Source organism: Chironomus tepperi, unplaced genomic scaffold (genome assembly GCF_022539635.2).
Source record: "Chironomus tepperi strain 1889 unplaced genomic scaffold, CSIRO-AGI_Ctep_v1 contig_85, whole genome shotgun sequence".
Lineage (NCBI taxonomy): Eukaryota > Metazoa > Arthropoda > Insecta > Diptera > Chironomidae > Chironomus > Chironomus tepperi.
Window position 1 is genome coordinate 9,343,532 of NW_027226207.1, and position 22,318 is coordinate 9,365,849.

Consider the following 22,318-nt stretch of genomic DNA (forward strand, 5'->3'; position numbering starts at 1 on the left):
ACTGAAATCGGAACCGGGACCGAGACCATGACTAACATCAAAACCGAGACTGAGGCTACAAAGGAATCATTCGACAAGCCTGACCGTTAAAACCAACTTAAAGCAAGCTCTAGTTCAAGCTTTATATTCTAATTTTAAACTCAATTAAAATTCCCATTTTTAGATGAAATAATAAGTATTCAACTCATAATTTAAGCACCATTCAATCTTTCCAGTCATCAAGACTCAAAAGAAACTACAACAAAACCTGTTCTATACCAATAATTTCACTTTACAGCTACTATAATGAAGTTTAAATCGCTTTACTGCTATAAAAAGAAAAGTTTTTGTATTGAGCTTTGAAAGCACACATCATAAAGACTGCACAATGCTCGTGTAGTTGCTTAAAGTTTCTTATACGGTTTTGTGTTTGACATGATATGTATTATTTGAAAGTTTTGAGTGTTTTTGGGTTGTAAAAACTTTTTGCGATGATGTTTATTGTGAGTGAATTTTGAAGATGAAGTTTTTGAGGAATTATATGTGGGAATAAAGATGCTTAAAGATGTAAAAGATGAGTTAAAGTTTGGAGTTAAATTAAGGAATTTGGTATGGTTGATGTCATTTTTGAGGATGAACGTCTGAGCATCTGATAAAGTCTAATATAGTCATTGCTTCGTAGCCGAATTGACAAAATGAGCCAAATTGTCATTGTGCTGTCCTGACGCAATCGTAATGACTACTTTTGCCTCATCTTGACTGTAATGGATATCATTTGGCGATCGAGAAGCTACTCTTGCCTGTTTTAGCCTTTTTTGTGTCTACAAAACCTGAAAATTGAGGACTTTGAGTGTCCTAACTCAAATTGTAGCCTAGCTGCTCAAAATTTAGGAAAAAGCCATCAAATCTATTAAAAAATCCACAAAATTTCCAAATCAATCATTAATTTTACCTCAATTTTTCCCCATCCAGATACGCAAAATTAATCATATCGATTGTTTGGGTTATTGGTAAGTCTAGCCTTATAATAAGCTCCTATCTTTCATCATTTGACTAATTGACATATTTCCATATAGCTTTAGCAACCGCATCACCAATACCGATTATGTCAACTCTTATACAGCCTACGTCATGGTTCCAAAAATGTGATAGGTAAGTTCTGATTTAGTTTTGATAATGCAAATATTGAAATTTAATTGAAATGAACGGAGATGAACGGTAATTCCAATTTCGTAGAAAAATGAAAAATTTGGTATTTTGCATCCTTTATTTATATACATATTCTGCTTGTTTACGTCGGTAGCAACGTTAAAATTAGAATTGTGAAATGAAAATGATGAATTTTGTCTAGGGTCTGTTCAGGAATTATGTAACACAAAAAATAGATTTTTTAAAGCCACTTCGTAACCAAATTTCCATGCAAACAGTAATAAAACGCGACATTAATCATGATGTCAAAATCGGGTGGTCTCGGATTGATTCGACTATTCTCGAGTTGATTCGGCTAGTCTCGAGTTGATTCGGCTAGTCTCGAGTTGACTCGGGTAGTCTCGAATTGACTCGGGTAGTCTTGAATTGACTCGGGTAGTCTTGAATTGACTCGGGTAGTCTCGAGTTGACTCGGGTGGTCTCGAGTTGACTCGGATAGTCGGGTAGTCTCGACTTGACTCGGCATTACTCGGGTAGTTTTGGCTTGACTCGGGGAGTCTCGTTCTCGGTCTCGAGAATTTGCCGGTAACCTTATCTCCCCCCATCGGCTAAAACCGTTACCTAACAAATGAACAGCCCCCAAAGCTTCTATTTTCACAAAGTTACATCCTTTCCATGGCTTCCATGGCAACTGACTGAACAGCTATCTGTAATTTTTCAAGCATTAACATTTTCCGTCCGTCTGTTTACATCAAAATTTTTCTGTTTTGTGTATTTTTCACATAATGCAACAACAATAAATCATTGAGTTAATGAACGTGACGTGATATTGTGTTAATGTTTTTTTTTTTATTCTCACTTGCTGACTGCTTCCATTGTTTTTTTAGTGGAAATAATTTTGTTAAAATTTAATTGTGATTTAAAGAGCTACATACTTGTTGATTTTGTAGTTCTGTGGATTGGCGAAGATGAATTTGTGGTTATTATGGCCTGTTGGCTCACAACTCTTAGTGCTCAAAGTTGACTTGAATTGTATGTTTAGTCTAGTCATCTTCAGGCTCTGTCAACTCCACAGGATACCATTAAAATGCCAAATAATTGCACAATCTCAGCCATCAATCAGTACCAATAAACAATCCCTAAAATTTACAGTTATTGCCATCAATCAACACTGTTGTCTCTCATTATGTACAACTAATTTGACTCCTTTACACTCACCGAATTTCTACTCAATTTCGTCACAAAAATGAGACATCCAAAACAGAGACGAGAATGATAAAATTTTTATATAATCATAACACGTTCTGTTCTTTCAATATCCAACAGAAATAAAACATTCATATCACTGCCAATAAATTTACTGTCGTCATTATTATTGTCGTAGACATTAATGACAGAAATTGGAAGCAATTTTTGTGCGACTGTAAAAAAAAGTGTAAAAAGAAGAAACAATTTTGTTACTTTTATCAGCTGGAAGTGAAATTTCTTTTATTTATGATGTTAAAGAGTAAATCAGTGCTGTTCAAATTGCGTGTCGCGATACACTTAAGTGGAATTTAGTATGGAATTGCCATAAACTGCATGTTGTGTATGGATTCGGTTGTGGCTTAACAACAAAATTGTGTCGTTGGACAACTAATGTTAGACAGCACTGACTTAAATGTCTGTTAACCTTGAATGTGAATGGCATTGACAGTAATATACACAAATTTGAATATTGTTTAATGATTAGCGAGTATTAGCATCCTTGCTAAGCAACTAGTCGGCAACTAGAGCAACTAAAAAGTATTAACAGTCAAAATACCTCATCAAAATTTTAAATACTGTATATACAGCATTGATATGCAACCATCGTGTCTCATATTTCATGAAACACATCGTATTAACTTCCCTCCGGACTGTATACTTTTCAGGCGTGCTTAAATATTCATCATAGTGAATTCTTGCAATCCCTACCGTCAGAAATGAAGAAGACTCCATCATTAAAGCTCCGTGATTTCATTTTTATTTCTCGGGCATCAAGCAGAATATTAATTTTTCTACCGTAAATTACTCGATGACTGCCAAAATTTTTAATTCCTTTTTTTCCTTAATTTTCCTTCCAGATATTTTTGTATGGAATTATGGGCTGAAAAGGAGCACAAGGATTACTATTCACTCGTCCTTATGTCACTACAATTCATCATTCCATTAGCTGTTCTCATCTTCACGTACACTCGAATAGCTGTTGTGGTTTGGGGTAAGTGAAATTATTTACTTATTTGTTTAAGGCAACATTAGAAGTAGAAGAAGGAAAAATAAGCTGGGGTATTATTTTTTCTTGGAAATTAGAAATGTTTTTATTGTGTTGCTGGTGGGATTTGATATTTGTTGGTGCTGTAGAGCTTGTAGAATGGAAATGGTATGGGATTTGAGTCAATGGATTAATATTTTATGGGATTTTAACTGATTTGGGATATTTTGGGTAGCTAGCAAGTCTCAGACTAAGTAGACGGCAATCTGAACAGCTGTCTGGCAACCTTTACGTGTTGCTGCTTATGAGGCGACGTAGCAGCGGCTGAGCAACTACCCAAGAAGGCACACGGCATTAAATCCGGTGGCCATACAATCGTAGACTAGAGTCTAGTCTGTCTGTAGACGATGCACCATGCTTAAGTCCATTAAGCTGCTCTAGCTTTAGACCAGATTCGATGAAATTCCACCTTAGAATGGAATCTAGCCTGTCTAAGGACGGAGAATCAACCATTTCTCATTTACATATAGCTGCTGTGCTAATTCAACCTTAGATCAGAGCCTGGTCTGCCTGTGGACGGTGCATCGGTCACTTCTCAGCTATATTAGGCTGTTCAAGTATCCAATACCAACAATAATCCTCAATCAATGCTTCAAAGTCCACACAAGTCAATATTTTCAGTCAAAATCATTCAACCTTGCCTTGATAAAAATTAATTTTTTTTTTCACTCGAACTCACAAGTCTCTCACAGTCACCATTCCAAATAAGCCTATCAAATCAAAAAAGACATTCTGCTTCGTCAATCTCAGTAATTTAAGACCAAGGAAAAAAAAGCTTAATTTTCTTCTCATGGAAAATTGTCACATGCTGTTTGGTGTTTTTCCATGCAGAATTTGATTTAAATTCATTGAAGTTTATGGTTGACAGGCTTAAATCCAATAAATATCGCAATTTGTGGTCAAAAAATAGTGAAAAAGCTTTTTTAAAAAGCTCTTTAAAGTCGAAAAGCTCCAAAAAGAACAGATTAGCTATTAATTTTATTACTGTGGAAAAAGGAAAATCCGTGATAAAATTATTTTGCGGACGTATTTCATTTTTTTTTTGCACATAATCGGATTTACGTGACTGAAATGTTTTGTAGTAAATTCCGAGCAGCACATGATGCTCGCTAGGGCTCCGATGCGTTCGATCAAGCACAGATGCGAACGATTGAGCACCGATGCGTCCGATAGGGTACCAATGTGTTCTATAGGGCATCAATGCGTTCAATAGGGCATCGATGCGTTCAATAGGGCATCGATGCGTTCAATAGGGCATTGATGCGTTCAAAAAGGCATTGATGCGTTCAAAAGGGCATTGATGCGTTCAATAGGGCACCGATGCGTTCGATTGGGCACCGATGCGTTCGATTGGGCACCGATGCATCCTGTGCTGCTCGGGAAAATTACAATTGGCCTTTGTTGTATTGACTAGGCAATACTAATAATGAATTATATCGTCATAGATCAGAAGGGTAGCTATAAACAGCACTAATGTGGTATAAATGCCTGGATTTTGATCCAGCCAAAAAAATAAAAATCAATAAATTGTAATCAAAAACGACAATTTGATTAGTCTCATTATTCAAGTCGTCATTATTGTCTTATTTATATCCAAAAAAGGTTCAGAAATTAATCAGAACAAATTCTATTTCCATCATGTTCTACATAAAACCAGAGAAACAGATGCAAAAACAAATAAAGATGTGGAATGGAAATGAAATTAAATCGATAGGATTGTATTTCAAGGACATTCCAAGAGAAAGATGAGAATGCTTACATTAAAGTGACTATAATGAAAGTGATGATGATTTCAATTAGATGATGAAAGAGGTGATGATGATAAGTAGGAGGTGTTGGATGGAATTATTGAGGTATTCATAGAAGTTGTTGGTGTATTTTCAATGTTATCTCATCGTATTAAGAGTGTGAAGAGCTTTAGACGGGTTTAATTCAATCTTATCATTGAAGGCTAGGGATGAGCATTAAAAGAAGGCATGAAGGTGCCCTGACTAGTCCCAAGTACCATATTGTAGTCGATAGAGTCCGGTTACGTTGCCTCGATGACAACAAAACATGAGAATGCTCTGTGTAGACTCGAGTAGCACAACATAGTCGCTAGGGTACTGCTACGTTGTCTCAAGGTTGCCGCTAAGTGGTCTCAAAGTAGTCGCTATGTTGTCTCATTAACAGCAAGACGTGAGGATTCCTTGACTGGTCTCGAGCAACATAATGAAGTCGCTAGGGTTCCGCTCTGTTGCCTCGTTGACAACAATTCATGAAGATGTTCTGAATAGTCCCGAGTAGCACACTAGAATGCTCCTACATTGGCTCATTGACATCAAGACGTGAGAGTGCTCTGACTAGTACCGAGAAGCACAATCTAGTCACTATTGTTCCAGTAAACTGCCCCGGTGTCATTTAGCTGGCTTGTTGACAGTAAGACATAAAGATTCCTAGATTTTTACATGACATAAGATTTTGATCTGTTCGGGAAATGTCTCAATAATTCCAGAATTTCCCATAAAAATGTCAAATTCTACATCCATAAACTGTCTTCATCCTCAATCATCTCTTCAAGCTCGTTCTCACTCGTCTCTAGAATAAATTTTGTCCATATTTATGTATTTTTTTCTCAGAACCACACTAAAAATAGAACAATTTCTCGTTGTTACTGAGCATCTTTATTCAACATCCATTGTCATTGTACCGAACATAACTCGCTTTTCAGCTATAAATCAAAAAGTCAATAAACAAGAACAAGCTGAACAAGACAAAAAAAAATTATTTCCGTTGTCACAAAACGGCTATAAATAAAGGCTAAGATATTCAAGAAAAAAAGCTTTGATGAATGTTTTTTGAGGAAAGGACGCAGTTTTTGGAAGTTGAGATGAGCTTTTGATGATAAGGTGCAAATTAGGGAATATTGAAATTGTCATAATGCATGTTAAAGGTGTTGAGGTGGGTCGTTGGCAAAGTGGGTCCATTAGAGACTGTTTAATTGCTGGTTACTGATCCGGAAATCATGTGTTCGAATCTCGACATGGATATTCTTGTTCTTTGTACTTATGATAAGGCTCATAGCCTCTTTTAAGAAGCTACAGATAGGAATATCGACGGCAGTATGCATTCCTTTCAATTTCGGATTTTGCTAGTCAAGGTGTTAAAGGCTGTTAGGATCTGTAAGAGCTATTCGAGTGTGTTAAGGGTTGTTTGGGTCTTTTAGGACTGCTAAGGTTTGTTAGGATCTGTGGAGCTCTATTAGAGTCTGTTGTGGCTATTTGGGTCAGTTATGGCTGTTAGGGTCCATTAGGGGTGTTAGGGCCCATTAGAGCTGTTAGGGTCTGATAGGCTCAATACTCAACGACATAATGCTCCTCAAAATTCCTACCAATTTAGCGACAACAAGTGTGTTAACTCAGCTTTAAAGCTCTCGAAATCTATTAAAAAAATCTTCCCAAAAAAAGCTTCCAATAACTCTACAAAAATATCCCATTAAGTCAATGAAGAAGAAAGCTGTCAATAAAGGGAAGGTCAAAGAAGGAATTTATTGTTTCAAGATGAAAAATTTTTCTCATTATTAAAAATAAGACGAGGGTGCTTGACATCATGAAGAAAAAAAAAATTATGTTCCAGTTGAGGAAGCTTGAAGAAAAATGTTTTTAAATAGACTAGGTAGATGACGAATGAAGTTGTAATGAGAAATTTAGATTGAAATAATGATGATGACGATGATGATGAAAGAATGTGTATAAAGACAATAGGAACACTCATTAATCTTGTGTTTCTCGAGTTGATTCTGGTAAAATGTGCTTTAAGATTGGATATAAGATTCAGGAGTTATTTTACATCAATTCTGAAGAGTAATTATTCAAAAATACCTGGAATATTTTAGTTAAGAGCATGAACATGATTCTTGTTGACGGAATCTTGAGCGAAAATTCAAAGCAAGAAAGGTTCCAGAATATTCCATAAATAAAATCAATTATTTAGCTCAAGCTGGCTCAAGTTGGCTCAAACTTATTACATTATTTGAATTAAAAATATTGCATTTCGAGCTTTTGAAGCTAAGCTTTCAATTTTGCCAAGTTATTGAACATTCAAACCAAATTGTTGTTACTGAACTTGTTAACGCACACCTCCATAGATTGAACTTTTAAAGCTAAGCTTCATATACTGAACTTTTCAAAGCAAAGATTTATCAATTAAGCTTTAAAGGCAAAGCTTTAATGACTAAACTTTAAAAGCAAAGCCTTATTGAATGAAGTTTTTGAGCAATGCTTTATTGATTGAGTTTTTAAAGCAAAGCCTTAATTGGTGAACTTTCAAAGCAAAGCTTTAATAATTGAACTTTCCTAAAGCAAATATTTATTTTTCGAGTTTTTAAAGCCAATTATTCTAATTCTACATAATTCCCAAATTTTAACTCAAAACTGCTCGTGCAGAACTCAACTTAAAATTTTAATTATTTTAATAACAAAAATCAAATTTTTTTCCAGCCTTTTCAATTAATTTTTTAATCCTCCAAAATAATTTATATCTCAGCTTCTTTTTTCGATTAAAAAATTCTTTAATGTTTTTTAAGTTTTACACCAAAATATTCTGCCTTTTACTACAGCTGCTGAAAAGAGAAAAAAGTCAAGATGCCTCGCGATAAAAATAGAGTCACGTGTACAAAAAGCTTTTCTTCATATTTTATTGTAAAATTTGAATTTTTATGCTTGAATTAAAAATGAATAATGTTTTTAATTTTGTGGATTTTTGTGTGCCTTAAGGTGATGAAATGTTTATAAAAGTATGACGATTATTGCAGTTTTTGGGAATAATTTTGAGCAGGGTTGACATACTTGATATGATACTAATTAGTGCGAATGGAAAATGACACCAAAAAAGTTAAATATGGTGTTCAAGTTGAGTCCGGTTTTACACTGGCCTGACATCGGATGTTTTTTCTTTTGAGACTTGCAGAGAGGGTAATGAAGCTCATTGGCTTGAACAGTTTTTGCATGAATTTGCCAATTTCTATAGATTTTAAGCCACAGTCGTTTTAATCAAGAAATTTTGGCTAGCATTCTAAAGTTTTTCAACTAATTGAGTGGCATACTCTGAGTTGCATTGTTAAGGATTCAAACACAGACACATGGTTGAGCACAGTATACGCAACCGAATGGCACAATGCTGTTAACTGCATTTTTAAACATAAAAAAATCAGCCGTCACTGTACCGTTAACGCATCTTTGCGTCTTATGCGGCGACAAAGCGGTGTTCTAGCGCTGATTGGGATTAATTTAATGCTCAACTGATTGGGTGGTGCGGTAGGAATGTAGAGAAACAACAGATAAGGGTATCCAGTTTAGTCTTATTTAGTCATGGTTTCCAATTATACAGCTTTATTTAATTGTCAAGCTCGAAATCTATTTGAATTTTGTATTGAAATTTAGGCTCTATATGAAATTTAAGTACACTACGAACTCTAATTTTCAGTTCTAAAATTTCATACAAACATCCAAAAATTCCAACCCTGTAAAAATTCTTTATAAAAATTAATTAAATCCCTTTTATAATTTTTTAATTCTAGGTAAAAAACCACCCGGTGAGGCTGAAAACCTCAGAGATCTGCGAATGGCTAGATCAAAACGAAAGGTGAGTGTTCTTTAAAAATGTTATTAACCCTTTTATCTCAACCTTCAACGTCTTAAATTTCTTTAAACAAAAAAAAAACTTTCACCAAAAAAACATACTTTCTCGTTTGATGACTTGCTACATAAGTTTCAGGGGAAACAAGAAAGCATAAATTTTGTGTTAACTGAGAATAAAGAGAAGACAACAAGCAAAAAAAAAAGAAACTTTTTGTGAATTTCCAATCGAAAGCTTTTTCTCAAAAGCTCTATTATGTGTATTTTGTGGTGCAGAATAATTGGGTCCGGCGAGTTTGATGTCAATAACAACATTTATGCTTACTAAGTAAGAAACAAAGTTTTTTTTGTGAATAAACAGGATAGACTTTATTGGAGAACGACCAAAAAAAAGTTTGCATTTTCAACGGCATTTCTTTATTGTTTGGTTGCTGAAAGGATGGGTAGTAAAAAGAATATTCATGGACATGACCTAAAGCTTTATACTGTTGAGAATATTTGGAATTTGATGACTATGTCCATGTTTTCTTGACGACAAACAAGAAGTCATGCAATAAAAAATAAACTTTCGATGTTTAGGTCTAGAAGTTGGGAAGTGACTTCATCTTATACGCGTCCCAAGGCTACAAGTTGAGCTTTATTCACTGTATAGTGCTATTATGAGTCAATAGTCTATAGAAGTAGATCTGTTTCTTTTCAAAGTTCGATGATATCAATCCTGAGCATCATATTAGTGATATTGAATGGCACTGTGACTGAAAAGCAGTTTGTCATGTTTGGCAGTTCACAGTCTGTCCAAATATGAGTAATATGGAATTTGTTAAAGCTTAAAATTGACTCGGAATAGTCCAAAATAACAGAGAGAAGCTGATCGATCCAAAATGCGACTCTAGGTCAACTTGACTCTGCATTTGGTTCTGACAGCAAAAAAACTCCGTCACCAGGTCGGCGTGACTTGCTGTCAGAATTGAAATCAATGTTAAGCCGACTTGGAGCCGGATTTTGGAACCATCAACTGATTTGTGCTATTCGAATAGTCGACTCGAGTCCACAAAATATTCGGGAAGACTTCAAGTTCTAGACAAGGTTTACCCTAGCAGAGTGTCGCTAGGGTATTGACTGTTCACATTGCCAATATCCAACAGCGGTTAATTAGTGTATAGCCTTCCCTTAGAGCAACAGAACAGTTGCTTAGATATTGATAATTCTCAGAATGGCACAGAACGGCTCAAGGAGTCAAGGACTTGTGTATATAAACCACTGTAAAGTCTGTTTCTGTTCCATTTTTGACGTCAATATTAGACATTCATCGCTCGGTCTAATCTACAAATCATTTAAATTCCATTACTAAATCAAAATTCCATCTCATTTCACAAAAATCGATTCAATTCAATCTTTAAGTAAATCAAAGAAGTTCAGTAGCTTTATCAAATTTCCATCCTATTAATCAAATTCCATAAATCCACAAAAATATTTCCTTTGTCACATACCAATAAAAATTTACATTTTTTACAATCAATATAATCTGAGTAGGCTTACGTAGATTTCATTTCAATCACTATTTATAGCCATGATAAAATTTTATTAATATTACTTTATCGGATATACCAAAAAAAAATTTTTTTTGCGTCATGATGAAACCAACCAAAAGTCTGCTAAAAATATCCAAAAAAAAAAATGATAAATATTTTCTACGATAAAGTCATAAAAATTGGCACAGCTATGTAAACAGCATGTTGTAGATAGTGATACAATCTCTGCCATATGAAGTTCATCATCTTGAATGTCAGAAGGATAGAGTGGCAATTTTTCATGCTAGGATGATGAATTTTTATGTTATTGATCGAATTTCTAGAGACATTTGAAAGATGTAAAGCTGTAAGACAGAGGTTCTTAAAGTTTTGAGGGTGTAGTTTGCTAAGGAAGAGCTAGCAAGTGATTCGCATCCCACTATAAACTGTAGGTCTAAAGGGTTTGGTACAATAGATTCAGTGCCTCCTGCTCATAAGGCTGGGCCCTTCAAGCATTATATAGGACAAGAGAAATTAGTAGCTTGTCCTCCAAACAGGACAATGTGTTCGCTAGGTTACTGTTAGGGCACCGCTGTATCTCTGTATTAATGGTAAGACGTAAAGCTACCTGACAGCGTCAGAACGGCTGATCCTGAACCATTTCAAATAACTCAGCTCGCAGCATTGAATCTCATTAAGCCACTCGACTCTTTCTCGGTTTTGGTCTAGATTCCGGACGAATATGTCATCCTAGACTTTGATTATTCTCATTAAAGTGAGAATTCCCGGAAGGTACTTACTTACGTTTTTACTATGCTGACCGTAATTAATTGCGATCCATGGCTACCTTCAGATGACGCCTAAGGCTGGCTTTATCACTGGCTTCCGCCTACAAATTAACCAAACGTAACACTGTCTCTATAGACAGCTTCGCGGAAGACACAGCTTAGACCAAGTTGAAAGAAGGTGGTCAGATTCTGGTCTTGGTTAGTTTTTCATCAATTCTGTCCAAAGTTCAGAGTCAGGCTAGATAACTAGAACTAAGGCTAGGTGATGCATGGTGATCCCACATTTCCTTAGAACTAGACATTTAGTCGTTTCTGCATCGTTAACCTTCCAGAATATTACTTCTAATTGCCTCTCAAACCGTACCTTAAGCAGCTCTGTTGTAATCACACCAACTGCCTATATACAGAAGCCATCATCACCAGCACCATCATCTTAAAGCTCTTCAAACTTGAAAAAAAAAACTTTTTCCATTAAAATCATATCTTACAGACAATTTTCAACAGAATCAAAACCACAACATCAGCTTAAATATCAATAATCCTGTGTGTTATGATGCGGTCTGAGACTATCGTCAGTTAGATATTTCTTAACATTTTTCTAATTTATGAGTTAGACAACTTAAGTGATTTACTTTGTATGAATAAATGTGATTTTTTAGCGAGATTTTTACTGCTAAAATCGTGAGTAATAAATTGCATTGGATGGCTACTTAATTGAATGGATTGTTTATTTGCTTGTAGATATTGGCTCTATATAGCTATACCACGTTTTATTCTGCACATTTCAGATTGTTTTTATTATGAATAAATGATATTAATTGGGATTTTAATGGAAATTTTCTTATCGTGTTGGAATAGGTTATGTAATGTAGATGTGCTTATATGCTTTTTGGTTGAATTTAGATGGGGAGTTTTGTTGCTGTGGCTATTAAAGAATGGGATATAAATTTATTTAAGTGCACTAGATCTTGAATGGTGATTTTTAATGATACAGATTGCGTAAGGCTAAGGAGGTGGGTTAATAGGTGATGGGGAAAGTGCTGGGGAGAGGGGGGTTATAAGGAAGTGGAGGAATGGAAGGAGGTTACGATGAGACGGAGGAAGAGGAGGGACAGTCCTTTTGTAAGAATCGCCAAAATTTAGGACGATTTTTGGAATTTTTGTTTAAAAACCAGGTTGAACCAGGCCTTGAACCCCAACTCTCCCCTCCTGACTACACACCTGGCTAAGAAGCTTCTTCTTCAGACTTGAAAAATACCAAATTAAAGCTGTTCCAAAAACTTTAATCACAATCGTACCCATAACACACATTATTTATTTTGACCTATGCTTTCCTACCTTTCTTTCCCATTGTCTGCTAATTTAGAGAAAGAAGAAAACATAAAGCTGAATGACTAGTCAAGAAATAACTTTTATTCGTTTTATTATAAAAGTTTAAGCTCGATAAAAGTAAATAAAAACAAAACTAAAGCAAATTAAAATAAAATAAACAATTTTTCTTTTTTTTTTTCATCTCTATCAATCTACTGCTGTTGTTGTGTAATAGTTTTCTGTATTTTTTGGACGTTTTCATGTCTTTTAGTGAGTGACAGACTGGACTGGGTGATACAAAGTTGATAGAATAGGTCATATAAGATGAACACAGAATCCTCTTAAACCAAGCCGTTGCTACTAGTCTATTTTAGACCGTTAATACTGGTCAAAATTTGGTCAAAATCAGCCGTACAGTCGACTTCCCATTTTGCCGTTAATACGTCGACGTAGGGCTGTCTTAGCGAGCATAATATGCTGTTCGGAGTAGCTTCCATGCAGTATCAATACAGCTGTCATTTAGAGCCTTAGGTTAAGCAAGTTATAGTTGATTCAATCTTCTTTACTAGAGCCCTTGATTTGATTTTCCGAGGTTTTTACACAAAAGATGAAAATTTAGTCATATACCATTTTAAATTTAGTCATGTCTATACGGAATCAATTTAAAACTAGTTCAGTATTCGAGTTCGGATCAATAAGCAGAATCAATGGATTGTGTGTATACAATCACTTTGGTATGATACAACAATGCATCTGATTTCATTTTTCTACGCTGTCCATGACAGTAAGAAAGAAAGGATATCTAAGTAACAATTTAAGGTAGAGTCCTTATCCCTAACAGGCACTTGGACCGCTTTTAGGTACCGTACCGTTTTTTGTTGATCATGAAATCATGATATTTGCCTGTTAAAGTATAATCAGATTGAAACCTTGAATTCCATGAATTCCACGAATTCCTGACTGCATCACTCGGGTCCTATGCTTTTACATCTTTCTTCTAATCTCACTTTCCTCCAAATAAAAATGAAACAAAAAACAATGGGACAGTTTTTAACCAAAAAATTTACATAATCCGACACAAATCAAGCCATTCATCATCATTATTATCATGTTGTGAACAGTAGCTTGGATGCTATGCCAAAACAATATTTTTTCTTTTTTTCGAGGAGATTAGGTTGGAAAATCATGTGACAGTGGATGTTAAGTGAATTAGACTTACTGTGCGAATTGAATGTTGCTTCCGACAGAAAATAAAAGGCAGTCAAAATGAAATATGAGATAAGTGATGAGAGACAGTGTGGCAAGGGCTTTGTGGTGGAATTAGTGAAATGTAAAGAGTTTGTTTTTCCGTGTGGATTCATGTTCATTATTTTATAGTCTGGTGACTTTTTAAATGCTTTAATTTAATACACGAATGTTGTTGTAATTAAGCGGTTATGGATGATAATAAAAAAATTATAATTTTTTGGCTTATTATGGCATTTGGTTATGACAATTGGTGTATGTTGGAATGTTGAAAGACTGATTAGGAATGATGAGAGTTGTTATGTTGGAATAGCTTGATGAATTTAGAAGTTTTAGGAATTTTGAGGTTGCTGGTGACTGAAGTTTGTCTGGTGACTGTCTACCTTGTATGTAATGGTTATTATTGGAACTAAGCATTTTTTGCCGACTTTGCAGCTTTGTAGATAGCAAAAAGTCTAAACTTAAAGCATATGATGTAGAATAGGCGAAACATCCAGCCCACCACTAGAGTCAGCCTGATCTACATCTTACCGATCTCATGTACATCGAGTGCAAATCATATCACCATGGGCCAATTGTTTATATTCATATTCCAACCCTGCATCAAGCCGTTTTAGTGTCCAAATTTTGCATGAAACTAGTTTGTAGCCCTAAATGTGATATCTGGATGAGTTTTGAGGTTTTGATCTTGAAAAATCCAAGAAAATTGAATAATTTTCTCAAAATTGAAGATGTTGGGTACGGGATTTGAACAACTTAGCTCTCGCACTTTGAATGCGCCCCTAGCATTGTTCATAAAGCACAATCTCAATCTTTAGTGCATTTGGCATTCAATTCTAGCGCAAATAATTCAATTAAGCTTACAAAAGGCAATATCATTGAATAAAATTCGAACCCAGAATCGCTGAGTCAGTGTTACAATTATTGATTATATATGCTATTAAGCCATATCACTACAAAGCTACTTTGCCTCATAACTCCATCCATTTGACACAAATTCATAATCATCCTATCAGCTTTAATAAATTTAAGAATCAATTCTAAAAGCTACATACATTCCCCTTCCCTTCCTCTTATCATCAATCATCTTTCATCATCCAAAACACAATTTTATGGATCTTTAAATAACCAACAAGCTAATGAATCTATTATAAATACAATAAAAACACCACAAACTACATAACAAGCCATGATATGTGAATGAAAAGAAAATGATTTAATGTCTTTAAGATTGACAATCACGATAAGATGATGATGGGCAGTTTTAGGCTTCCATATAAAATTTTTATTTACTGCTTGAAAAAAATAAATCCAGCAATTAATTTTGGCAATCAGAAAAATTTCTTTTTACGTGCCAAAACCATCAATAAATGTTCGCACTTGCTTCCATCTTTACCGCACTTTTTATGGTCATGAATTTTATACTTGATGAAAATTTTACCAAGTCGATTGAAATTATCACGATATTCTGTCGATAGCTTAGCATCTTTTGGTATGTGGTCACGCGGCACAAATCGATCGATAACAGTCGGAAAATCTGAAATTTTGTAGCCATCAGCGCATCGTCTCTTCAATTTTCCATTAACATTCTCTTTTGGCTATAAAATAAGGAGATTTATTAGTTTATTAAATTTTTATTGGAAACATATTTTGTGGAGGATTATTAGATTTGGCTGGACTAATGGAAATGTGTAGTAGGTCAGAAATAGTATTATTGATTGGAATTTTATAGATGTGATGTATGAGGATGATGTGGGGGTTTGGATGTGAATTTTATTAATGGGATGATGAAGTCGAACTAGTCTTTGGTTGCAAAATAGAGCATAAGGAGTCATTAGAGCAACGTCAGAGCATTGCTGCGTACTGTCATTATTCCCTAACAGCCAAAGAGACCGTCTCTAAGTATCGCTGTTGTCTTTCTGTTCCATATAAGCATACTCTTTGTCTGTTAGAAAATGCAGCAACGTAACGGCGTCTCAGTGACTCAATTGTACTACTCAGGATATTTTCCCATAGCCACATGACTTGAAAATAGCAATCAGAAAGCAATTAAGGCAGAATTGAGATTGAAATAAGGTTCAGCCAAGTACCGAAGATCTGCATTTGCTGCATTTTAGATGCACATGCCTGCAGTTTTAGCAGCTGTGCCTTATAGTTCGTCCAACGCTGCCTTTTTTTTGTCTGCAGTCATGCAGTTATGGACGAGTCAAAGATTAAAATAGACAAAATTTCAAGAATATGTCCAAGTCGAGGATGATCTGCGACTTTGTTGTGCATCAATGATTAGTTCCTATCAATCAATTGGTAAGCGGTAGCCAGCAATAGAGCCAGCTTCATAAGCCGACTGAGGGAGGCCCTAGACTACACACGATCTGTACGGCCAGCGAAGTAAGTAAGTAAGTCCAATCAATTCAATGTGAATCGTAGGACGTTAATACAGCTGTTGAACTGGTTTCTGTTTCTGCCTAAACCGGCTACTTCTGTTAGTTTCTTATGTTGTGCTGTGCTTTAAGCCGTTACAAAATTCAGATGCGAATGCTCCACAGCTTTTAATTGACACTCACCCGCCAGTGACATCACATCACATAATACACATCTTCACATCAACAAAACACAGATATCAGCATCAAGTCACAAAAAACATTCCAATTTACAACTTCGTGTCAAATTTCTTCTACATACCCGATCAAATTTCTCAAACGTCATCGATTTTGCTCTGCATAAATTTTTATCATCTTGACATCTGCTCGCTATCGAAGCCATTGATTTAATATTTTCAACATTGTTGTTCATCTTGCAGCATTTTGACTCAATTGGACGTGCATCATTGATGGATTTAAATTGTTCATTAATTTCCTTTGAATTGTTGATGCTGGAAGCATCGGAGCTTTTTCGATTAAATAAGAAATTCCACAAGTTTTCATTTTGTCGTGGGTCACGAAAATCTCGCTTGTATACCGACGAGTTGTTCATTATTGGATATAAAGCTGAAGATGTTGGGAAAATCACGACTAAATTTGGACTGAAAAATCGTTTCAATTTATTTTACTAAGCATACTGAGATTATTTCTATGATTGTTGTGATTTAAATTGAAATTTCTAGAAATTCAAGTAGAAATCAGCAGTGCTGGCTTCACAAAACATCTGCTCATATCTGTTTCATACCCCGCGGACATATCCCGATCATAAAGTCAGAAAATACCTATGAAAAGTTTTGATATGTTGAAGTTTAATTAAGCACAATCAAAGTGAAATATTGTGAGTATCAGATGTGCTTAGACTAGCCAACGAGAAAGGAAAAAAGTGAGGAAAAAGAAGCAATCATAACATTGAACTGCACACTTGAGATTATGTTCATGAAAAACAATTTTTGTATAATAAAATTAGAGCATGTTGAGGTGAGGATTTCGTCAGAAAGGAGGCTTGTTGGGCGTTGGACTAGATGGACTGGACTTGGACTAGACTTGGACTAGACTGGGACTAGACTTGGACTAGACTTGGACTAGACTTAAACTAGTCTTGGTCTAGACTTGGACTAGATTTGGACTAGATTTGGACCAGACATGCACTAGAATTGGACTAGAATTGGACTAGATTTTGAATAGACTTGGACTAGACTGAGACTAGACTTGGACTAGATTTGGACTAGACTTGGACTAGACTTGGACTAGACTTGGACTAGACTTGGACTAGACTTACACTAGACTTGGTCTAGACTTGGACCAGACTGGGACTAGAATTGGACTAGATTTGAACTAGAATCGGACCAGGCTTGGACTTGACTTGGACTTGACTTAAATTGCACGAAAACGGCCGGTATTTGACAATTTTTTCTTAGCTTTAATAGCACCTTAGCGGACTCTTTCTCATTTGTGTCGTTTGGATATGTGACAGCTGACTCGTCGTACATCTTAAAGATTAACTTGAGTTTAACTTTAAAATGCAGTAAAATGCTCAGAAAAGCTTGACAAAAGCTTCTTTAAATCCCCACAAAATCCCCCTAAACATCCATCCATTCACATATGGTTCCTCCAATTTCATTTCCAAAAATTCCCACAAGACCAATTCATCTCACCAGCAAGTAAGCTTTAAGCTAAACAAAAAAAAAAATATTTCACATATTTATGATGTTCATGTATTATCACGTAGCTCATACAGCATTCATGATTCTTAATAAAGCTTTATAGTTAAGAGTATTTTCAACGAAAATATCGAGCCGAAGTTCAATATCTGAATTGCTTTAATAAGCAACAATCCTTAACTCATTAATGAATTGAATATTATTTTAAGATGCAGACATGAAGCTTTTTTAGAGACTTTTTGTTCAAAGCATTAATATGCAGACTTTAAAATTTCTATCGATTTTCATGTCTCAAGCTTTATATGCTGCTTTGTTCTCATATATCTGTAAAAAGTCTTTCAGATAGAATCACGTACATGACGTAGACTGTAGAGAATACCAAGCATGTATAAATATAGAATTGTAAGAAATTTAATAAGTGCAAGTGGATGTAATGAAAGATGACAAGAAGCTTTTTAAATTAATTTGGGATTTGAGTTAAGGATGTGCCTCATTGGGATTTGATAAAGGAGGTGAATTGGATGATTGCCGGTGTTGTTAAGTGCTTTGGTGTCTGAATATTAGAACAGTACTTAGTACTTAGTGAGTATCACTTGAGTAGCAACAGTCGGTTAGTCAATCGGAAATCCGGTATCAGGCCTATGTGACTCTGGAATGCTACTAGATTATGACCGGATCTGGCACCAACTCGGATTCATTACGGCATGTGCCCAGACTTTTGATAGATTAACTGATTTTTGCTACTCAGACTACTTCCAAAGTTCAAAAACCAATTCAAAATCACTTAAAAAATTGAAAGTAACTCACCGCTCATCAACATACCTTCTCTATTTTGCCTACTCAGTAGGTGTTCAATATCAATATCATCCACACCTATTAAAAGTAACAATAATCACATTAAATATATTGTAAAATGAATATACCTGTTATGCTGTTAATTTCTCGGCAATTATGAATCAAATCAAAAAAAACTTTTATTGCGCAATTAAATTGAAATTGTGCTTGTAATACATCCAATGACCAAATAATGATTCGCTTCATCATCAAACGCAAATCACTCGAGCAATTTACACACTGTAAAATGAAATTCCCTCTTGTGGATGTTGTGAAATTGATGATCGCAGTAATTTTTTTTCTTTCGTGAATGTTGTAAAAAAAAAGTTTTTTTTTGTCATGTCACACTAGACAGATGATGTGTGCAGGCAGGGGTGGAACGGGGGTTCAAATGTTGATGTACATCGCTGGTGCTTACTTACTTGATGTAATCATGTTCCTATCTGAAGCTTAGGTTAAAACAAAGGGCTTTATATCTGACTGTGTTGCTGGCCCTGTCACCTAGCTTGTACAAATTGACTGTCCGCACATTTAGTTGACACTTTTTCATCTCTGTTCTGCACCGAGGAGCTTTTAGAGCTTCTGGTCCCTGTTTTTTTGTGGAGTCGATCCAAAAGCGGTGTATCCAATTCCTGATTTTGTACCAGCAATGACATGTAGTTGTTCTGTGCTAAATAGCTTTTAAAGCTCTTGATCGCCGGTTTTCCTTGTGGGTTCCAACAAAGGTCGGAGTAGCAAGCTCTTGGTTCTGTCTCAGCAACGATATGTAGCTGTTCTGCGCCAAGAAGCTTTTGGAACTCTTGGTGGCTGTTCCTTCTGAATTTCATCCAAGGTCAGCTCATTAAGCTTATGTTTCCATCCCATTATTGACATCACTCTCAAACATTCCCCCCCAAAAACCAATTTTTTTACCTTGAATATAACAATTTTTATGCGACACTAAAGTGCCAAAATGTACACAAGAGAGAACTAATTCATGATGTCTGCAACAGTATGCTTAAACATTTCCTACATCGTTGCGAATACTCTTTTATATTTGTGTGTTCATTGTGGCGACTACACGAAATGATTAGCGAGAAATTTACTTTTATTTTTTTGCTTCTTGCATTAACGACAGAGAAGGTGATTGTTGGGTGGCAATTTGTCGAAGTGCTTTGAATTGCATGAAATATACACAGTGGAAGTGATTGGGCATTATTTTTTGAAATTTTTGATGCGTTTTATTCATTATTGCGCGAGTAGGAGATGATGAGTTGGCTTATTGGTGTGCTCATTTGAAGGTGTTAAGTCTATTGGTGTTTTAAGGGTAGGGGAACTGACGGTACGCAATCAAATTACTACATCATGCTTAATTTCGTAAGCATACCCATGAACAATCCCTTTGACGGTTAGAATAGGACAATTTAAGTAAAAAATGCACCTTGACAATAAGCCTCAACTGAAACCGCACCCGGCATACAATTCATGGCATTTCATAAAAATTGGCGGCCCACAGGTTGTCCACCACTGAATTATATATTTTCAAAATCACAAATCATCTTGTAAAACTTTATTAATCAATACATTAATTAAAGCGACTACTTCATGTAATTGCATAGTTTCAATGACTATCATGGACAATAATTATGATGTAAATATTGAAGGACATAGACAGTTATTGAATTTCGTTCCACGAAAAAAAAAAATGAAGATGATTTTCTTGTCTCGTCATTTTGGTTGCTATGATGTGATCATATTTAATTACTAGATTGACTGCTTGAGCAGCTTTTGTACACTTTATGTAGTTATGTAGAAGACCGAGCGTCACGACATAGCCTCTAGGGTAGGGATGGACAACCTTTAATTTTTTCGGCATTCCTTGAAGGCTAGCTAAAGTAACTAATGTACCGCGGTACATAGATTGTCCACCTCTGCTCTAGTGCAACGCTTTCTAAACTTTCATGAACTAAGGCACAATTTTGGTGTAGAAAAATGTCCGCGGCATACCTGAGTTGTTCTATGGCACACTAATGTGCCGCATTACACAGTTAAGACAATTTTAGAGTTCTAGAGCACCACTAGTTGCCTTGTTCACAGTAAATAGTCAAAATGACGCTGAGGAACTCGGACAAAACCTTGACGACTGCTTTTGGTCGATTTTGATTGAAATTTGAGATTTGACACAGTCCTAGACACAGCGTGCTGCTCGGTATATTGGTGTCTGCTTTCTGTAATGTAGGTTAGTCGAATACATTGGTATCCATGAAGACTTCTTGTTGTTTAATTTGATTACTTTCAATTTACGAGATTTTTATGCTTGATATTTCTGTCTTTAATTTGATTTTGAGGAAATTATAACTTGATTGGATGATTTATTGGACATTTTATTGAGAATCATGTCCAAAATTGGTCAAATTGCACATGAGTCCATTAATATTCTTGAAAAACGTCTCAAGTCGACTGTATGCCTCAAAACCATCTGTCATTTAAGGACTTTGACGTCTCTTTTAAACAAATAATCCAAAAATTGTCTGACCACTTAATCCTCCAAAAGTTGTGTCTTTATAAAGTAAATACCTTTCCCAATAATCCACAAAAAAATCAATAAATTTAAAAATCCACTCTAATCTCCTACCAGCTTCTCACGCATAAATTTCCTAAAAATAACATGCAAAAAAATATGTCCAAAAAATATTTATAAATCATCATTCAAAACAGAGGCTAATAAGCTAGATTTATGGCAACAAGTTGCTACCATTAGTCCACAACAGTATTTTTGTCTTTAAAGACATTCAACCAAAAAGCTACTCAAAATCCGTGTAATCAATCAAAAAGAAATTCCCTGAACACGCCCGTTCATAAAAACACAGCATCAAGGAAGACATTTTACGGAAATAAATTCCAGTAAATTAAATTTTGTCAATGAAAAATAACGTTATGAGTGAATTAGACAAGATGGAATAATAATATTCATGATAAGGAAATGATAAATCATCAGAAAATTGCCAATTGACGTCAAGAACGGTAGGGGAGGTAGAACAAGTGTAAAATAATCAAAAAAGAAGTACCGAAAATTTAAAAATAAAATAAATAGAAAGAAGGAAGGCGGCAATGATGATTATGATGACGATGAGCAATTCACCCTACAAAGTCTCGACATTATCAAGTGGCACATCAATCTATCAATGTTTATGGATGTATTGTCAGAATTGGGACTTGAAGGCTGTTGAAGTTGAAGGTTGATTCAGGCTGTGGAATAGAATCATTTGAGTTAAAGAATTTGAATAGAATCATTATAGACTTAATTGTAAGGTAAAAATGCAATTGAGGATGAGTTGTGGGTTCCTTGGTGGTGTAGACAAGCTTAGGTATTGCTGGTAACGTCCTTATCTGAACAAGACACAAGACTGGACCTGTGACTAAATCTAAGGTTCTGGCTTCAAATGTCCTCCCGATCCTCCCAAATTTCAAACCTCACTTTTACTTCCCATATCAAAATTTCATACTCTATCCTTGCCTTACTTTTACATACA

General features: G+C 35.3%; 1 protein-coding gene and 1 long non-coding RNA gene across 6 annotated transcripts in view; one reads left to right on the plus strand and one right to left on the minus strand.

The window, feature by feature from the left end:
• Positions 1 to 22,318, plus strand: part of RYa-R (RYamide receptor) — a 173,737-nt gene that overhangs the window by 61,344 nt on the left and 90,075 nt on the right. For all 5 annotated transcript variants that reach the window (XM_070635054.1, XM_070635053.1, XM_070635057.1 and 2 more), the window contains 4 exons: positions 952 to 989; positions 1,056 to 1,131; positions 3,234 to 3,367; positions 8,979 to 9,043. In XM_070635054.1, the coding sequence (XP_070491155.1) occupies positions 952 to 989; positions 1,056 to 1,131; positions 3,234 to 3,367; positions 8,979 to 9,043 (313 nt within the window). The remainder of the gene's footprint in view (positions 1 to 951; positions 990 to 1,055; positions 1,132 to 3,233; positions 3,368 to 8,978; positions 9,044 to 22,318) is intronic.
• LOC139086574 (uncharacterized) lies at positions 2,185 to 2,887 on the minus strand. Its single transcript, XR_011544034.1, has 3 exons — positions 2,801 to 2,887; positions 2,347 to 2,549; positions 2,185 to 2,267 (listed from the first exon to the last, which is right to left on the minus strand). It is a non-coding gene; the product is annotated as an uncharacterized lncRNA (long non-coding RNA).